The sequence below is a fragment of the Nannobrachium achirus genome (genome assembly GCF_963921795.1).
Source record: "Nannobrachium achirus genome assembly, chromosome: 5".
In the NCBI taxonomy this organism is placed as follows: Eukaryota; Metazoa; Chordata; class Actinopteri; order Myctophiformes; family Myctophidae; genus Nannobrachium; species Nannobrachium achirus.
The window spans coordinates 17,178,394-17,195,893 of NC_137814.1; the positions used below are offsets into that span (position 1 = coordinate 17,178,394).

The following is a 17,500-nucleotide window of genomic DNA, read 5'->3' on the forward strand; positions in this document are numbered from 1 at the left end:
TCTCGTCCTCTTCATACAGGTCGATAAGAACATGTTGCGTGGATCATAATCAAGCCCTTCCGTTGTCCTCTCACTCTCTACTGCACTGTGCATAGATCCCACCAGAGAGTTGCTGCTGCGAGTCAAAGCCTGATTAAATATTCATTAAACTCGGACAATGCAAATATATATGGATCTTAATGATCAAATGTGTATTCTTTATTAGATTTGGCTGTGTTCCTCCCTCCTTCCACGATCCATAGGTCAGCAACCGGTCAGCACCGGTCACTTAACCCATAAAGACCGGGAACGCATCTTTGTTACGTTGGATTTTCACCACTTTAACCATTATTTTATGCTTAAAGTATTGGAAAATAGCAGATCTACAAGCTCACAGCTCGGCACCGAGATCTGCTATTTTTGAAAAAATCTTTAAATAAACTTTTAAAACTTTTGTATACCGGTATCTTTGCTTCTAGGGGGTCCCTGGAACAAAATATTGTATATTAGCTAATAGCTATAGTAGTAAAAAGACTATAAAAAATTAAACTACTATAAAAAATAAATTCTGCTGGAACGCATCCGTTATGGTCGCCGCTCGTCTCCCTCAGTGTCTCTGTGTCACCGTCGCTCAGCATCATGATCATAATGTTCGTTGTCCTCTCCAACGACTACAAATGACAACAGTTCAATATTTCCCTGCAGAGCTCTGTGATGTGCTTTTCTCTTGGAAGAGACCAGTGGTGGGAAAAGTACTCAGATATTTTACTTAAGTTAAAGTATCAATACCGCAATTGTAGTTACAAGTCCGGAAAGTACAAAAGTGTTGGCATCAAAATGTACTTAAAGTACCAAAAGTTAAAGTAATCATTGTGCAGAATGTTCAAGTTCAGAATGTCTAAAAAAAATCTTTAGAAAATAGCAGATCTACAAGCTCACAATGCGGGAATGTTTGGGAAAACAGTGGTCTACAAGGTTTGCGCGCATGTGACCCCGACTAACCCTATAGCTAATCATTGAAATGTGGAACCAAAGGTGTGCCCACCACGGCGTGTCGACCCAGGGATGCCAAGCGCAGCATATTATGAGTTGGGAGTAAGAATTTGTTGTAAAAACATATGGCATGGTGAAAAGATTATGATCAGACACAGAGGTAGGTACACTGGCTGCAGAGAAAAGAGATCTGAAACAAAGCAAGGTGTTCAAACAGCAGGAGATGAATGCTGAAAGCAAAGGCCTTTGAATGTCTTAGGTCCAACGCCTCTAAGATAGGCTATTTATCTGCACAGATATTTTAGCAGGGTTTGATAACGGGTTTGATAAAATCCTTTCAAGCGTTTATTTAAACTATTCCAAACAGCAGCGCACCAGAGCAGTGGTTTCCAACCAGTGGTCCGGGGACCGCCAGCAGTCCCTGAGGGAGTTGCAGGTGGTGAGTTAGTAACCAAATGGACCATTATAGATGCCGTTTCAACTCTTCCGTATTTACTGCTATTTTCCTGAAAATGTCCTGCAAATGCTTTTTTCCATAGGTTTACGCATTTTTGCAGAAACCCACAAATGGCAAGCAATCACTCCATTCCCATTGAAAAGCAGAATCCACCTTCATAGGTATAGAATCACATCTGTACATCTCGAGTGTAAAATGAAGCCGAATGTACCTGTGGTTTCATTTATTGGCTTAATTTAACTTAACTTACAAGAAGTCTACAGTTATCAGTCGGTCCCTCATCTCGATACAGCATGGAATTGTGGACAGGATCGTATCCAACGACAACAAACTATTCAACGTTTTGAGGCTGAATCTCATCTGAATCTCATCAAACGGTGGCTCCGTGGCTCAAATGCCCAATAAACAAGGGACTTTGATATGAAGAGAGTTGAAAAGCCAATGCACGAGAGTAACGCGGCCAGTGGCGTCGAGTTCAGCAAAAGCTAGGGTATGGCAGAGATGGGAGTCCTCATCCAGAAATCCATCAGAACAAAAAAGAAAAGAAAGAAATAAAAAGTTTTGTCAGTTCTTTTCCCCAGGTTTCTACGCTTTCTTGGGCTGGATATGGCAGCCTGGAACGGTTGTTCAGACAAGTGCAGCTAAACTTGTCATGTTAGTAAACATGCCGCAATTAACAATAATGCATTGCACCTTTGCAGCTGACCTGCGGAACCTGGGAATATACAATTTTGTCAAGATATCGTCGTTGTCCGGTGAAAACCTTATATGTCCAAAACCGTTCGTTTTGCATTTTTCATTTTATTTAAACTAGTTAAAACTGCCGATCTACAAGCACACAACGCCTCGCATCGTGAGGCGTTGTGTGCTTGTAGATCGGCTGTTTTAACTACTTTTGTGTGACGGCCTTGTACGATGAAGCAGGGCTTTACTTTGCGAAAGAACGTACAAATTTGAAACTTGGAGATACAAGGTTTCCACCCGACAAAGACGATATGCTGAATACCCCTGCCTTACCCAATTGACGCCCCTGAACGCGGCGACGCCCAGCATTTGAAGGGCTTGGTTGGGCATTGAGTTAGTGGCCTTTAGCTAAAAGCCCCGGCGTCTGCGCTGCGTACCGGCAGAAATACAGCCCAGTCTGCAGAGAGCGCTGGCATTTACCCGCAGACAGACGTATAAGCCTATATAATGTGATTCCACATGATTTAACTGGCGGGCACGATGGAAAGGAGACCTTCAAAATGCCCCGCCGGACAAAAGGAAGAAACCGAAATTGAAAACGGTAAACGTTCCCTGTGCGTCGTCGCCCGCGCTCAAAGTTGCCCGGGAACGACCTCGGTATATTCGGCGAATTCGCGAATACCACTCGTCCTCTGTTGTCCTCTGTTCGCCGCGTGCCGTACCTCATTTACAGGCAATCTATACAACACAAGGAAACGCAGTTTAGTAATTTGATGGATGGCAATAAAATAAAAATGACCCGCTGTTTCTGTGCTGTGTTGGGAAATGCGCGGCGGTTTTGTTGACTTGGGTGTCTTGTCGTGTGTGTTATAGTTTCACACTATATAAGCAGGGGCGTCGCACCAAATTCTGGGTTAGGGTTAACCCAGAATAATAATATGTATTTGGCCACGGACCCCCATCTCAAAATATTTAGTTCCAGGGACCCCCCCAGAAGCAACGTTTTAGTTACAAATGTTCAAAAAAATACATATATTCAAAGATTTGCACACATTTTCACAACTTTTCAAAAATAGCAGATCTACAAGCTCGCAGCGTTGCACTCGGTGCTGCGCTGTGAGCTTGTATATCTGCTATTTTTCAATAGCTAAAGTATAAAATAATTAAGGCCCCTCCACCTCGGGCCCTAGTAACTCGGTCCCACTTTTCTCCCCCTTGTGACACCCCTGGGCGTGCGTGTGTTTCAGACTGCATATAAGGAACCCTGAATGTGTTGCAGCAGATCCATGATGGACTCACTGGAAAACAGCATTCAAAACTCAGAAAACAACTCGATACTTCATAAGCCCGCCCTATATAACAACAATCAATCCACAATCAGCCCACAGCTACCGGTACACTAAGCCTGTATGCACACTTATTTTATACCTATACCTGCAATTATCCTACAACGATCTTCTGATAGATAATGGGGCTGTCAGTCAAACATGCTTATCGGGTATTGGTATTCTCTGTCCGTCTGTCTGTTTGTCTGGTCTGTCTTTCTGCCTCTCTCTCTCCTACAGTATCTATTCCCTGTCTGTCACTCTCCCCTGTTTATCGAGGAGAGGAAGATGTGCTATTTTCAAATAGCCTGAGGTATAAAATAGGGTTAAAGTGGTTAATATATGTTATATAATATTGCAAAGTAACTAGTGACTAAAGTTTTCAAATAAACGTAGTGGAGTAGAAGTAAAAGTATTGGAAACTGGACATACTCAAGTAAAGTACAAAATTGTAGGGATATTTCACTTAAAAAAAACGGGAACACCCAGCACAGTTTTTGAATTTCTTCATTCAGTATCTAGATATTTGACGCGTTGTGAGCTTGTAGATCTGCTATTTTCAGCACGCAACATCTGAAGAGCAACCAAACATAAAATGACTCTCTTCTCCACTAGTTTTAAGCCCTTTGCACACAGGACAGTTGCGTTTTTTTCGTTTGCGGCATGAATAAAACGCATTGGATTTGGTGTGCAAGGCTGTGCGGAATCGGCGCTGCGGATCCCAAAAGGAGTCATAAAAGGAGTGATGAGTTTTTCACCGCATGCGACAAGACGCACGAATCGAACTGGGTTCGATCGAGAAAAAAACGCACGGCGGCAGCCACTCGTCGCACGGCTAATTCGGAGCCGGTGTGCATGTGGTCATAGAGAATCATTGTTTTCTTTTCAAAAAATGATATTGTCCGTTTTATCCGTGCGGTTAAACGCGCCTGTGTGCAAAGGGCTTTAGTCTAGTTTTTATTTTGTTGACTAAATTGTCAATATATTTAGTCTTAGTTTTAGTCATCACAGCTTAGTTTTTATTTCGTTTTCAATTAGTTTTTGTCAGCGAAAAAAACGCAGTCGACAAACATTTTCCGTTCATAATAGTTTTTATTTCGTTTTTAATTAGTTTTCGTAAGCGAAAAAAACGCAGTAGACAAACATTTTTCGTCTTAATTTTAGACAACGAAATCCACACTAGTGGCTGGGAGGGTCTTAGCAGTTTAGAGCCCTAACAGCTCCCTGGGTAAACAACGCTTCTCTCGCTGGCCTCGCCAAGCGGATCACGCCTCTCCGCCAGACAAACGGCAGCAGCGGCTCTCTCACCGGGCTCTGCAGCTACGGCCAAGATGCCCCCACACACACACACACACACACACACACACACACACACACACACACACACACACACACACACACACACACACACACACACACACACACACACACACACACACACACACACACACACACACACACACACACACACACACATGCTGCGCAATGATTAGCAGCCAGACAAATGCCTGCGGTGTGTCCGGTAGCCAGACAAAGTGCCCCGCCCCCGCGTCCACACGCAGAGGCAGAGAAGTGGCTGCCACTGATGGAGTCACCACACTGCCATCACTGGTTGTACAGAATCAATACGCCACCATCTCTAACAGTAACCCAAATGTATCGCTTATATAACAGGAGTCTTCAACGTTTTCAGGCCATTAAGGACCCCTTCGTTGAGAGAGAGATGAAGCAGGGACCCCCCACAGCCTTTTCATAGATTCCATATAGTTTCATCGTTTGACAGCATAATCATCAGTATATTTTGGATTCATGTCAATTTGTGTTTTCAGATATTTAACCACTTTAACTGTCAATACTTAATAAAGTTGACCTTTCACTTTCCTCTTTGCCAAAAATAGCTGATTAACAAGCTCACAACGCCTCGCAGCGCGAGGCAACACATTGGCTGTTAGCCATGTTTCCATAAGCTTATTCGAAAATAGGAAGCGAATTATCAGAAATTCGCATTAAGACAAAGCTAATTTAGCCTGTTTCCATTTGCGGGTGTCATTCGAATCAGCGACAGTCGCATCAGTTGATCGGGCAGATTTTTTCAGACCGAACCGAGACGTGAGCACTGCACGTCTGACTGCTGTGTCTCGATGCACAGTGCACACTCATCCTGCAAGTTTCAGCGTCCTCTGGAAGGTGGGCGATCTGCAAGCTCACAGCGCGGCGTGGAGACGCGGATGCGAGCTGCTGTGGCATTGTGGCACGTTTACTAACATGCCAAGTTTAGCTGCACTTGAACAACCGTTCCAGGCTGCCATATCCAGCCCAAGAAACCGTAGAAACGGGAGAAAAAATAAAATGTACTTCTTAAAATAAATGTATCGTGCCTGTTGCTAAGGTATGGCAACATGACTGGTGTCTTCGCGCGCGTGCAAGACACCAGTCATGTTGCCATACCTTAGCTTTTTTCTGAACTGACGCCACTGGAGCTGAACAGATGGTTCAGCAATGAATGAAGGAATGAGAAAACACAAGGATGGAACGCAAGCGGAAGAATGACGCAACGGGTAGACAGAAAGAAAGAAAGAAAGTAAGAAAGAACACAATATGATACGAAAAAAGAAAAAAACTAAAACAAAACAATAAATAGGCTGGCCCCTGCAGCAATGTTATTGTTATTGTCTCTGTACAAACGCTCTCCAGTGAAAGACAGCGACAGAATGAAGCCACAGCACACAGCCACAGCATGAAAAAAACACACTGTGTGCTAAGATATGCAAGTAGTAACAAGGCCTTAACTCATCTACTGCCAAAGACAAAATATGATGGATTTTTTCTCTCCAAAGACCTCACTTGCAATACCCAGAGGACCAGTGTTTTAAAACATTAAAGGAGACATTGGGACTTCTGTCATTCTATTGATAGAATAGAATAGAATAGAATAGAATAGAATAGAATAGAATAGAGAGGTTGCATCCTTGAGGTGCACCACAAACATGTATATAAGTGGTTTTCAAATCTTTTCATATCAAGGTCCATGATTTATTCGTCATTTGAGCCACAGACCACCATTTATTGAGATTTAGCCTCTCAGACCCCCCCAAAAATACGATTTTGTCCACAATTCAATGCTGTCATACAGTACCATGGGAGAAACAACAGGCAAACGCCAATCAAAATAACACTTCTTCTACATTCTCTAATTGTGCAGACATAAAGCAATTTATTTAACTCTTGAGAGCGTAAAATGAAACCAAATGGACCCATAGCGGTCCATTTGGTTTCATTTTACACTAAGGGTTACCAATTCTCCATTCCGCTAGGGACCACCAGCTGGAACCCCCCTGGAGAACCACTGGTTGAGAACCACTGGTGTATTAGGGTCAACAGATTGTCCGGCCATGCTCAGAGCATTGTTGATTTGGTAGACTAAAACTATGACGAAAAATATTTGCGTTTTTTTCACTGACGAAAACTAAATAAAAACTAAGCTGTGATGACTAAAACTAAGACTAAACATATTGTCAATTTCGTCAACAAAATAAAAACTAGACTAAAACGTTAGGGAGGGACTAGTGGAGTCATTTTATGTTTGGTTGCTCTTCAGGTGCTGTGCAGCGCGACGCGTCGTGAGCTTGTAGATCTGCGATTTTCAGCACATAACCAAGTGTAAAATCAGTCATTACGATGCCATCAAGGCCTGCCAAAATACATTTTAGTTGACTAAATCAACCGTAGATTTAGTCGCCTAAAAACGTATGATATTTAGTCGACTAAACTAAAACCTTTCAGGTGACTGAATTATGACTAAAACTAAATGAGATTTTATTCAAAAGACTATGACTAAAACTAAATCAAAGTTTGCTGTGAAAAACAACATTGGCTCAGAGTTCATAGTGGCATCCTCCTCAGCCTCAGAGGCATGACTGACAAACGTGGAATTTGGGGGCGGAGTGGCCCTTTAACTGACCAGGCAACATATGGTTCTCTATTCTTTTGGTGGATAAAAGCATTGTCTCTGTTTGACTGATAAAAAAAAAACCATCCACCCACACCCACACCCACACGCACGCACGCACGCACGCACGCACGCACGCACGCACGCACGCACGCACGCACGCACGCACGCACGCACGCACGCACGCACGCACGCACGCACGCACGCACGCACGCACGCACGCACGCACGCACGCACGCACGCACGCACGCACGCACGCACGCACGCACGCACGCACGCACGCACGCACGCACGCACGCACGCACACACACACACACACACACACACACACACACACACACACACACACACACACACACACACACACACACACACACACACACACACACACAGAGTCCTTTTTAAAGTGATAGAGAGGCAGCATATGCCAGGGTGGACATGGTGACCCGCTGTCGCTGATTAACAGTGGAAACAAAGGCAGTGCTGAGAGACTCATTAGCACCCCTTAAAGGCCTCCATCCCCCACAATGCAATGCAACACAACGGGAGCCGCTCTGCGGACACCCCCGGCGAGACTGTGACCGCAGAGTGTCAATGAAGACTCCATCAGTCACTCATTTCCAGCTGTGTGATTACAGCTACAGTAGAGGGTGTTGGGTCAGGTCTCTGGCAGTGTTGTATGGACAATAACTAGATACACTATTACACTTACTTAGTTACTTGATTACTGCCAGCTGGGGGTGATTAATCAACGATAACAACAATACAATACAATACCAATTCATTAGAATATATAATAATAATATACGGTAATAATCGACCCAAGTTGAGTTTCCGAATTTCTTTTGAGAAGTGTAGATAGACAGACAGACAGACAGACAGACAGACAGACAGACAGACAGACAGAGTTAATTTATCACTCGGAATTCCACATCGTCTTGTATTATTAAACAAATACAAAACAATGTAATGGGAACAAGCACAGCTATTACGGCTTCAGATATAAAGCCAGCAGGGCTGAAGTGGTTAGAGTGTTTTGTAATAATGAAAGAAATCTACAAAGTAACTAGTAACTATAAGTTTTTATCTAATTGCAGTGGAGTAAAATCACAATACTTTCCTTTGAGTTGTAGTGGAGTAGGCCTATTGGACATTGGAAATACTCCAGTAGTATACTCAAGTAAAATTACCTCAAAATTCAAAAGTGTACTTAAGTAACAGTATTCGATAGGGGTGTAACGATATAGTAACTGCATCGAAATATCGTTTTTAACTTAAAAAATCAAAGTATATCGAAATGAAAACAGCTAAAATCAAATTGTAACGTTTGAATTTGTATCGTATCGAATCGGCAGTGCAAAGAAACGATTGTATCGATTCTACCTACTTGTGCATTGTATTTAGCATTTTTAAGAAGAAAAAATGAAAAGGAGGGGTATAATTACTTTTCCTTTCCATATAGCTACACTGGTCTATTGATAAATGTGTGTAACCTCTGAGTTCATGTCAAGGTGCAGGTTTGTCCATATACAATGTCCATGTGGTATTTGGCAGATAATCACTGTGATTACTTATTTATATCCATAATAATACATGTTTCCCTTTAAAACCTGCACTATCCACACCTTTCACACAGATTTAATTTCTTTGCTAAATAGTTACTATATCGATTTTAAATCAATGAATCGAATCGTATCGTATCGCCATGAATGAACCAATATCGTCCATGTATCATTTCGTCAACCATATATTGTGATATGTATCGAATCACTATTAAAATGTATTGTTACACCCCTAGTACTGGAGTAAAAGTACTCTCCACCACTGAAAACAATAAACCCATCAAATCAAGTTAGGTAGAGGCGGCAGGCGGCGGCAGCGACCCTCGCTCCGTCTGCTGCGCGGTGAAGCGAGACATTTCTTCTTCGACTCCGCGGCGCTTCTCATTTCCCAGGCGGCTGCCATTTTAAATAGGGCACGTCTACAACGGTCCGGAGGCGAAGGGGGGTTGGGAGCTAAGCGGGGACCGGTTGCTTTAATTAGACTTGTGAATGAATATTTTTTTTCTTTCTTATAAGGACGTCTTCCCCTCTCTTTGTCGGTCGGGCCTCACTTAAAATTCAAATGACGATGACAATGCATGTGGATGGCTAATTAGTTTTAAGAGGGGAAGGAATTCCCCTTCGGTTAACAGAATCAAAAGCGGAGCGATGACGGTGTGTGTGTGTGAGTGTGTGCGTGTGCGTGTGCGTGTGTGTGTGTGTGTGTGTGTGTGTGTGCGTGTGCGTGCGTGAGGGAGAGAGACAAAAAAGAAAGCAATAGACATAGAACGAATTAATGCGACCGCGGACGCTACAGAACGCACTCATCGGACTCACAGAGGAGAGAGAATGGTCGAGACCCAAACTTTTTTTTTTTCTAATAATTTTTATCCCACGATTTTGCAACCCATTTTTTCACCCAGTGCCAATTGCCTATGTAATCCTGGGCTCTGCACTCCCTCTGCTGCGCCTGGGGAGACAACGGACTAACCTCATGCTTCCTTCATGCATGGGTAGTCCAAGTTGTTTCTTTTCACCTGACAGGAGGGATTTCCCCGGGATGGACTTAGCGCGTGGAAGGAACACGTTATTCCAACCAGTTCCTTTCCCCTCCATCAGGCGCCCCGGCTGGCCAGGGGGAGGCATTATTGAGACCAGGATTACTGCATGTTTTTGTGAGGGTATCAACCCTAGGAGACACGGGGAGAACATGCAAACTCCACACAGAAAGGCCCTATTGCCAACCCCACCTAGGGTGTGGGCGCTGATGACGCGGAGGGAGAAACACGCCCCCAGCACCCACAGCGTCCCCCGGCGGGAATCGAACCCAGGACCTTCTAGCTGTGAGGCGAAGCGCTAACCACTGCGCCACCGTGCCCCCCGAGACCCAAACTTAATCAGCAGCGGATAACATGGAGACTTTCTTTACAACAATGTGCACAAACGAGCCACACAAAGGCCACGAATATTCCCAGTACAACACAAAAAAAACCCCACTTGATTTCTTTTGGACTAGACGTAATGAACTGGGGTTTATAACAGACAATCGATGGCGCGCCACCGAAGGCTGAGATTCCTCCTCGGGCGTCAGACTTGTGCCAAGTGTCAAGTGTCAATCAGAACGCTTTTAATTACTTGGAGTTGTCTGTTTCACTCTACTTGAAGCAGAACGTTGTCAGCCAGGAGTTGTTGCCTTTTCTCCCATGAACTCTGCGATGTTGTTTCCACTCAAGCAAGACACGAAAATAATCAGTGAGTGCGAGACAGCTAAGACGAAGTGAAATCAAGTGCACGTGTCGCTTCCTGCGAGATGTCGCCGCTTAACCGGAGATGCACCAAAGGCTGTCGTAATAGTGATATTTTACTTGACGATTAATTGTCACACAAATATTTGAAAGTTAAAAAAGTTAAATACTCTTGTGATTTTGATGTACTGTAGTGATATGAGATTGCACAAACATTCACACACGCACACACACACACACAGACACACACACGCACGCGCGCACACGCTAAGGACACCCACCTGATGCTAGTCATGCTGCCAGTCTCAGAGCCTAGCTTGCATCTCTCCAACTGAGTGGCAACAATCTGTCGCTCTGCTTCCAGCTCCCTCGTTAGACGCTCAAACTGCAGCTCCTGGGGGGAGAGAGAGAGAGAGAGAGAGAGAGAGAGAGAGAGAGAGAGAGAGAGAGAGAGAGAGAGAGAGAGAGAGAAACCTTCAGTACAAAATACTTATGCACTTTGTCAACACCTGTAGTGATCATAGCGGTTACAGACTGTCAAGCTTAGGTTAGGAGACAGACAGATGCAGGGACGTGCTGGGCTGGGCTGGGCCCCCTGAAAACAGCAGATCTACAAGCACACAACGCCTCGCATCGCGAGGCGTTGTGTGCTTGTAGATCGGCTGTTTTCACTACTTTTGTGCAAACAGTTTAATTTTTACTTTTGTGCAAACAGTTTAATTTTTTCCTAATGGGCGGCCTGGACCGGCCGGGAATGAACCGGCCGTTCGGGAGTTGTCCCGCTTTTCCCAATGGCCAGCACGTCCCTGTCAACACCTGTAGTGATCATAGCGGTTACAGACTGTCAAGCTTAGGTTAGGAGACAGACAGATGTTCAGAAAAGTCTGCAACAACAAATTGCTCCACAACAATCTGCAGGCCAAAAATATCACTCTCGGATCACAGCGGATGGCAATTGCTTCAGGTTCCACGTATATTTCTGCTGACGTGCCAAACCCTTAAAAAAAAACGCAGCAATTTGCTCTTCCTGATTCCGCTCGCTAAGAAATGTATGGAATATTTAGGGAGTGTTTTGCAGTAGTCAGTGGTTTCTTTGACAAACTGTGACAGTTTCATCTGAGGAGAAGGAAAAGAAAGAAAAGTGTCTAATACTAGCGCTAGCACAGATGACAGCGACTGCATGGGTTCACACACCCTGCTGTGCTGCGGTGCTGCGACTGTCACCACAAAACCCTCTGAAAGACAGCATGAAGGAGGATGTCGTCACCCTGGTTTAGAGGGTCTATCTGTAGTGCATGTTCTTGTCATCCCAATAGTGAGCTGGAGATCGGCTTTCACTCTTTATATCAGGGGTGGGCAACTTTGATGATGGAGAGGGCGACAAAAAACTAAAAATATTATTGAACTCTACTCTCCATGGCGTGAGTAATCAATAGAAAAAAAGTCATTTTGGGGGTGAACTACTCCTTTAAGGGCCATTCACACTGACTGAGCACAATAACTATAACTATAAAATGAAGCAATAAGCCACAAGAGGCGACTGGTTACCTGGTATTTTACACCGGCTGAGAGACGTAGGGAGGCACGAGGCGCAAAATGATTACAATATGGCAACATGAAAAATCATAGACATGTACCAATTAAAACTGTTATATGTCACTAAGCATAGTTTTAACAATCGTTCTAAGTCAGGTGGATGGCATTATTCAAACTGACAATACAAAAAAGAATGCAATGGTGAATGATATACCGGTAGTTATCTTTAAGCCTATAGTTATCGTGCCCTTTATATTTATTGTTGATATCGCACCATAAAGGGATCTTCAACTGGAAAATCAGTTATTTATACACCGTTGTGTAAAGATTTTCCCAAATTGTAAGTACAGACAGTATGTTTTTTATTTGTCATCGTGCCACGTTGTGAGCTTGTAGACCGGCTATTTTCGCTATTCAACGCAGGACAAAGTATACACATCTTAGGTCAGGGGTCCTCAACAGGAGGTCCGGGACCCCTAGGGGGTCCCCAGAGTTACTACAGGGGGTCCTCCAAAACTTTTTTATATTAACCATGAACCCTAGCGTCCATATTCTGAGAACTTTAGCCAAAAATAGCAGATCTACAAGCTTGTAGATCGGTGTAGTGGGGAAAAAGAGCAGACTAAGTACAGAGTGAAAGGTCAAGTTTATTAAGTATCGACGGTTCAAGTAGTTAAATATCTGAAAACACAAACTCACATGAATCCAAAATACACTGATGATTGTGCTGTCAAACGATGAAACTACCGGTATATGGAAATCTATGAACAGGTTGTGGGGGTCCCTGCTTCATCTCTCTCTCGACTAAGGGGTCCTTGGCCTGAAAACGTTGAAGACCCCTGGCTTAGGTGGTCAACCCAGATACTGTATGTACATCAACATACTGTAGGAGAGCTCCATACGTGCAGTACATACGTCTGTCAGTTTAATGCAGCGCTGCTCAATACAATAACATACACAACATGACAGGTGCTTTCTCCCGTACAGCATGTAGACGACCATACAGATGTATCAGGGCGAGTTAAGGCTATTATTAGCACACATCACGCTGTCTGTGAACTGCATTATGAAGTCAGATTTACAGGTATATATCGTCGTTGTCGGGTGGAAACCTTCACCTGATACACGTGTTATCATATCCTATGGATGGGACTGTTATCAAAATTGTCATACCTTAGCCAAGGCTCAGTAGTCAGACTACCAACTACCAGTAGCTGGGTAGTCCCAATATCAACCTTAATATCAGCCTTGAGAAAGAAAAAAAAATTGTTCCCGAAGCGGGATTCGATACCGCTATGAGGTGGTTACCAGCCACCCGACGCTACCGTTCACGCCACTATAAACGACGGAGCCGCGCCGTCTCAGGCGCCGATGAGCCCCGAGAGCCGCCGCCGAGGGAGCGGTAGCGACCGAGTCGCCGCGGCGAACGGTGCGAACGGCGCATGAGCCGACTCAGCGGCGTTACCGAATTATGTGCCGTTATGGACAGAATAGTAAATTTTGACCAGGGGACTGCTCCCGTTACCGAGTCATGTGTAAAACCAAGCAAAAAACAAAAGTCCGCCAGCTGCCTTGGTTAGCTCAGTCGGTAGCGTCGGGGACTAGTAATCCGACGGCCGGGGTTCGATTCTCACTGACGGAGCGACCAGTATACTGTTCCTGTGAACGTGCATTGGCGCATGCGCATTGCAATGACAAGTCTATGGGCGATAACGGATCTACCAGCTCCTGGTAGTTGGTAGTCCGACTACTGAGCCTTGGCCAAGGCATGACAGGGGTGAAAACAGACCCATACCAAGGGAGGATAACACGGAGATCGGCTGAAACCTTGTATCTCCAAGTTTCAAATTTGTACGTTCTTTCGCAAAGTAAAGCCCTGCTTATCATACAACGCTGTCGCACAAAAGTAGTGAAAAATCTACAAGCACACAACGTTGTGTGCTTATAGATCGGCTGTTTTCACTAGTTTAAATCATTTTTAAAATGATAAATGCAAATAAACCAACAGTTTTGGACATACAAGGTCTTTCATCCGACAACGACGATATGCTGTTTGTACCGATATGGTCGAGGGAATCATCACACATTGCCTTACAGAGAACAAGTAAGACGCCCTAAGGGCGAGATGCGACAACAGAGCATGTTAAACAGCAATTCCCCCCAACACACAGGGGTCCGTTAAACAGCGTGTTATAGAACTGCACCCTGCAGTTGAACAGCAAATTACCCCCAAAGAAGAAGACGTTAATAGGGATGGAGCCCTAAACAAGGGTAGCTCGATAACCCGATAACAGATTTATTGAGTACCCGGTATCAATAAGCTTTGGCCTTATCAAGCTTGTTATCGAGCATAGCAGCCCATGATGTCATATTTAAACAATCAGACAAGAAGCGATCAAGACATTATTTACAGTACTACTATCCATAATATAAAGCTATTTAAAACTTATTACACACTAATGAATGATAGTTTTAATGATATTTAATGATACTTGTCACTTTTTTCAATTGTCATCTTCACAGATGGTGGTCAGCAACAAACTCACAGTTGCAACAACTGGCCAATAAAAAAAGATACCAGTTATGTTCTGAATTTCTCGTCTCAAATCTTTCCACAAAATATTAAAAAAACGCTCAATAGTAGGCTCGATAAAAGCCCGGCTCAATAAGCAGGATCGATAAGGTGCTCATTATCACTAAAATTAACAAGCTTCATCCCTAGACGTGAACTCCCTTAACAGTGTGTCATAGAACAGCGACAGGAGAGACACATCTGACTGAGCAGCGTTGGGTTAAACAGCATGTTAAACAACAATCTGAGCTGTCTGTGAAAGCCACAGCCGATCAGCGACGCACCACAGACCCATGTGAGTGAGTGTTACACCAAGTGTGTTTGTTTACTTACAACTTTGTGTGACCTGCCGCCCTCCACGGATGGAATGGGAGGGAGGAACTATGGGAGGGAGGAACTTAAAGTCGATAGGTAACGAAATGTTGTGTATTAGCGTGACTCACTGACGGGTAGCGTGACCCACTGACGGACGGACACGAGGTGGAAGTTTCACATACTAAATGCTCCCTGACGGTCGCAAAAAACATACCCTACAAAAAATAAATAAACCATAGTAAGACGCCCAAGGGTGAAAAGTGACCTCGCCCTAAAGTCTTTGCCATCTGTCTTGGCCATATATGGATTCTGTTAGTGGTTCTCCTAACAGGGTATCATCTGGGGTACAATCCCTTTTATGTCCATATATGGAGATCCCTAACAGAATCCCTTTTATGTCCATATATGGAGATCCCTAACATATCCCTTTTATGCCCATATATGGAGATCCCTGGTCTGAGTATCTCACATTTACTGTGATGTCACCTGTGATGTCACAGTGATGTGTCAGGGGAACCACTGTGTCAGGCGTTGCGCGTCCGGACGGACGTCTACTGACAAGCTGTGACGGTTCTGATAGTAAACTGCGACCTACGGTCGCAATAAATAAAACATTGATATCATTCACAGCGAGTGGGAACAGACAGAGTAGCCGTGTGTGAAGCTGATGTGTGGCCTCAGGCAGCTCTGGGTTCATCCACCGTGCTAACAGCTCTGGGTTCATCCACCATGCTAACAGCTCTGGGTTCATCCACCATGCTAACAGCTCTGGGTTCATCCACCATCCACCATGCTAACAGCTCTGGGTTCATCCACCGTGCTAACAGCTCTGGGTTCATCCACCGTGCTAACAGCTCTGGGTTCATCCACCATGCTAACAGCTCTGGGTTCATCCACCGTGCTAACAGCTCTGGGTTCATCCACCATGCTAACAGCTCTGGGTTCATCCACCATGCTAACAGCTCTGGGTTCATCCACCATGCTAACAGCTCTGGGTTCATTCACCATGCTAACAGCTCTGGGTTCATCCACCATGCTAACAGCTCTGGGTTCATCCACGTGCTAACAGCTCTGGGTTCATCCACCATGCTAACAGCTCTGGGTTCATCCACCATGCTAACAGCTCTGGGTTCATCCACCGTGCTAACAGCTCTGGGTTCATCCACCGTGCTAACAGCTCTGGGTTCATCCACCATGCTAACAGCTCTGGGTTCATCCACCATGCTAACAGCTCTGGGTTCATCCACCATGCTAACAGCTCTGGGTTCATCCACCGTGCTAACAGCTCTGGGTTCATCCACCGTGCTAACAGCTCTGGGTTCATCCACCGTGCTAACAGCTCTGGGTTCATCCACCGTGCTAACAGCTCTGGGTTCATCCACCGTGCTAACAGCTCTGGGTTCATCCACCATGCTAACAGCTCTGGGTTCATCCACCGTGCTAACAGCTCTGGGTTCATCCACCATGCTAACAGCTCTGGGTTCATCCACCGTGCTAACAGCTCTGGGTTCATCCACCATGCTAACAGCTCTGGGTTCATCCACCATGCTAACAGCTCTGGGTTCATCCACCATGCTAACAGCTCTGGGTTCATCCACCATGCTAACAGCTCTGGGTTCATCCACCATGCTAACAGCTCTGGGTTCATCCACCATGCTAACAGCTCTGGGTTCATCCACCGTGCTAACAGCTCTGGGTTCATCCACCATGCTAACAGCTCTGGGTTCATCCACCATGCTAACAGCTCTGGGTTCATCCACCATGCTAACAGCTCTGGGTTCATCCACCGTGCTAACAGCTCTGGGTTCATCCACCATGCTAACAGCTCTGGGTTCATCCACCATGCTAACAGCTCTGGGTTCATCCACCATGCTAACAGCTCTGGGTTCATCCACCATGCTAACAGCTCTGGGTTCATCCACCATGCTAACAGCTCTGGGTTCATCCACCATGCTAACAGCTCTGGGTTCATCCACCATGCTAACATCTCTGGGTTCATCCACCATGCTAACATCTCTGGGTTCATCCACCATCCACCATGCTAACAGCTCTGGGTTCATCCACCGTGCTAACAGCTCTGGGTTCATCCACCGTGCTAACAGCTCTGGGTTCATCCACCATGCTAACAGCTCTGGGTTCATCCACCATGCTAACAGCTCTGGGTTCATCCACCATGCTAACAGCTCTGGGTTCATCCACCATGCTAACAGCTCTGGGTTCATCCACCGTGCTAACAGCTCTGGGTTCATCCACCATGCTAACAGCTCTGGGTTCATCCACCGTGCTAACAGCTCTGGGTTCATCCACCGTGCTAACAGCTCTGGGTTCATCCACCATGCTAACAGCTCTGGGTTCATCCACCATGCTAACAGCTCTGGGTTCATCCACCATGCTAACAGCTCTG

The 17,500-nt window shown here is 45.0% G+C and overlaps 1 protein-coding gene across 1 annotated transcript in view; it reads right to left on the bottom strand.

Annotated features, from left to right (window-relative positions):
* The window catches only part of LOC308286155 (catenin delta-2-like), a gene marked incomplete at both ends in the record, with an annotated part of 218,736 nt that overhangs the window by 179,990 nt on the left and 21,246 nt on the right, over positions 1-17,500 (bottom strand). Inside the window, 1 exon segment of the mRNA XM_080727111.1 lies at positions 10,955-11,067. Coding sequence (XP_080583237.1) covers positions 10,955-11,067 — 113 coding nt within the window.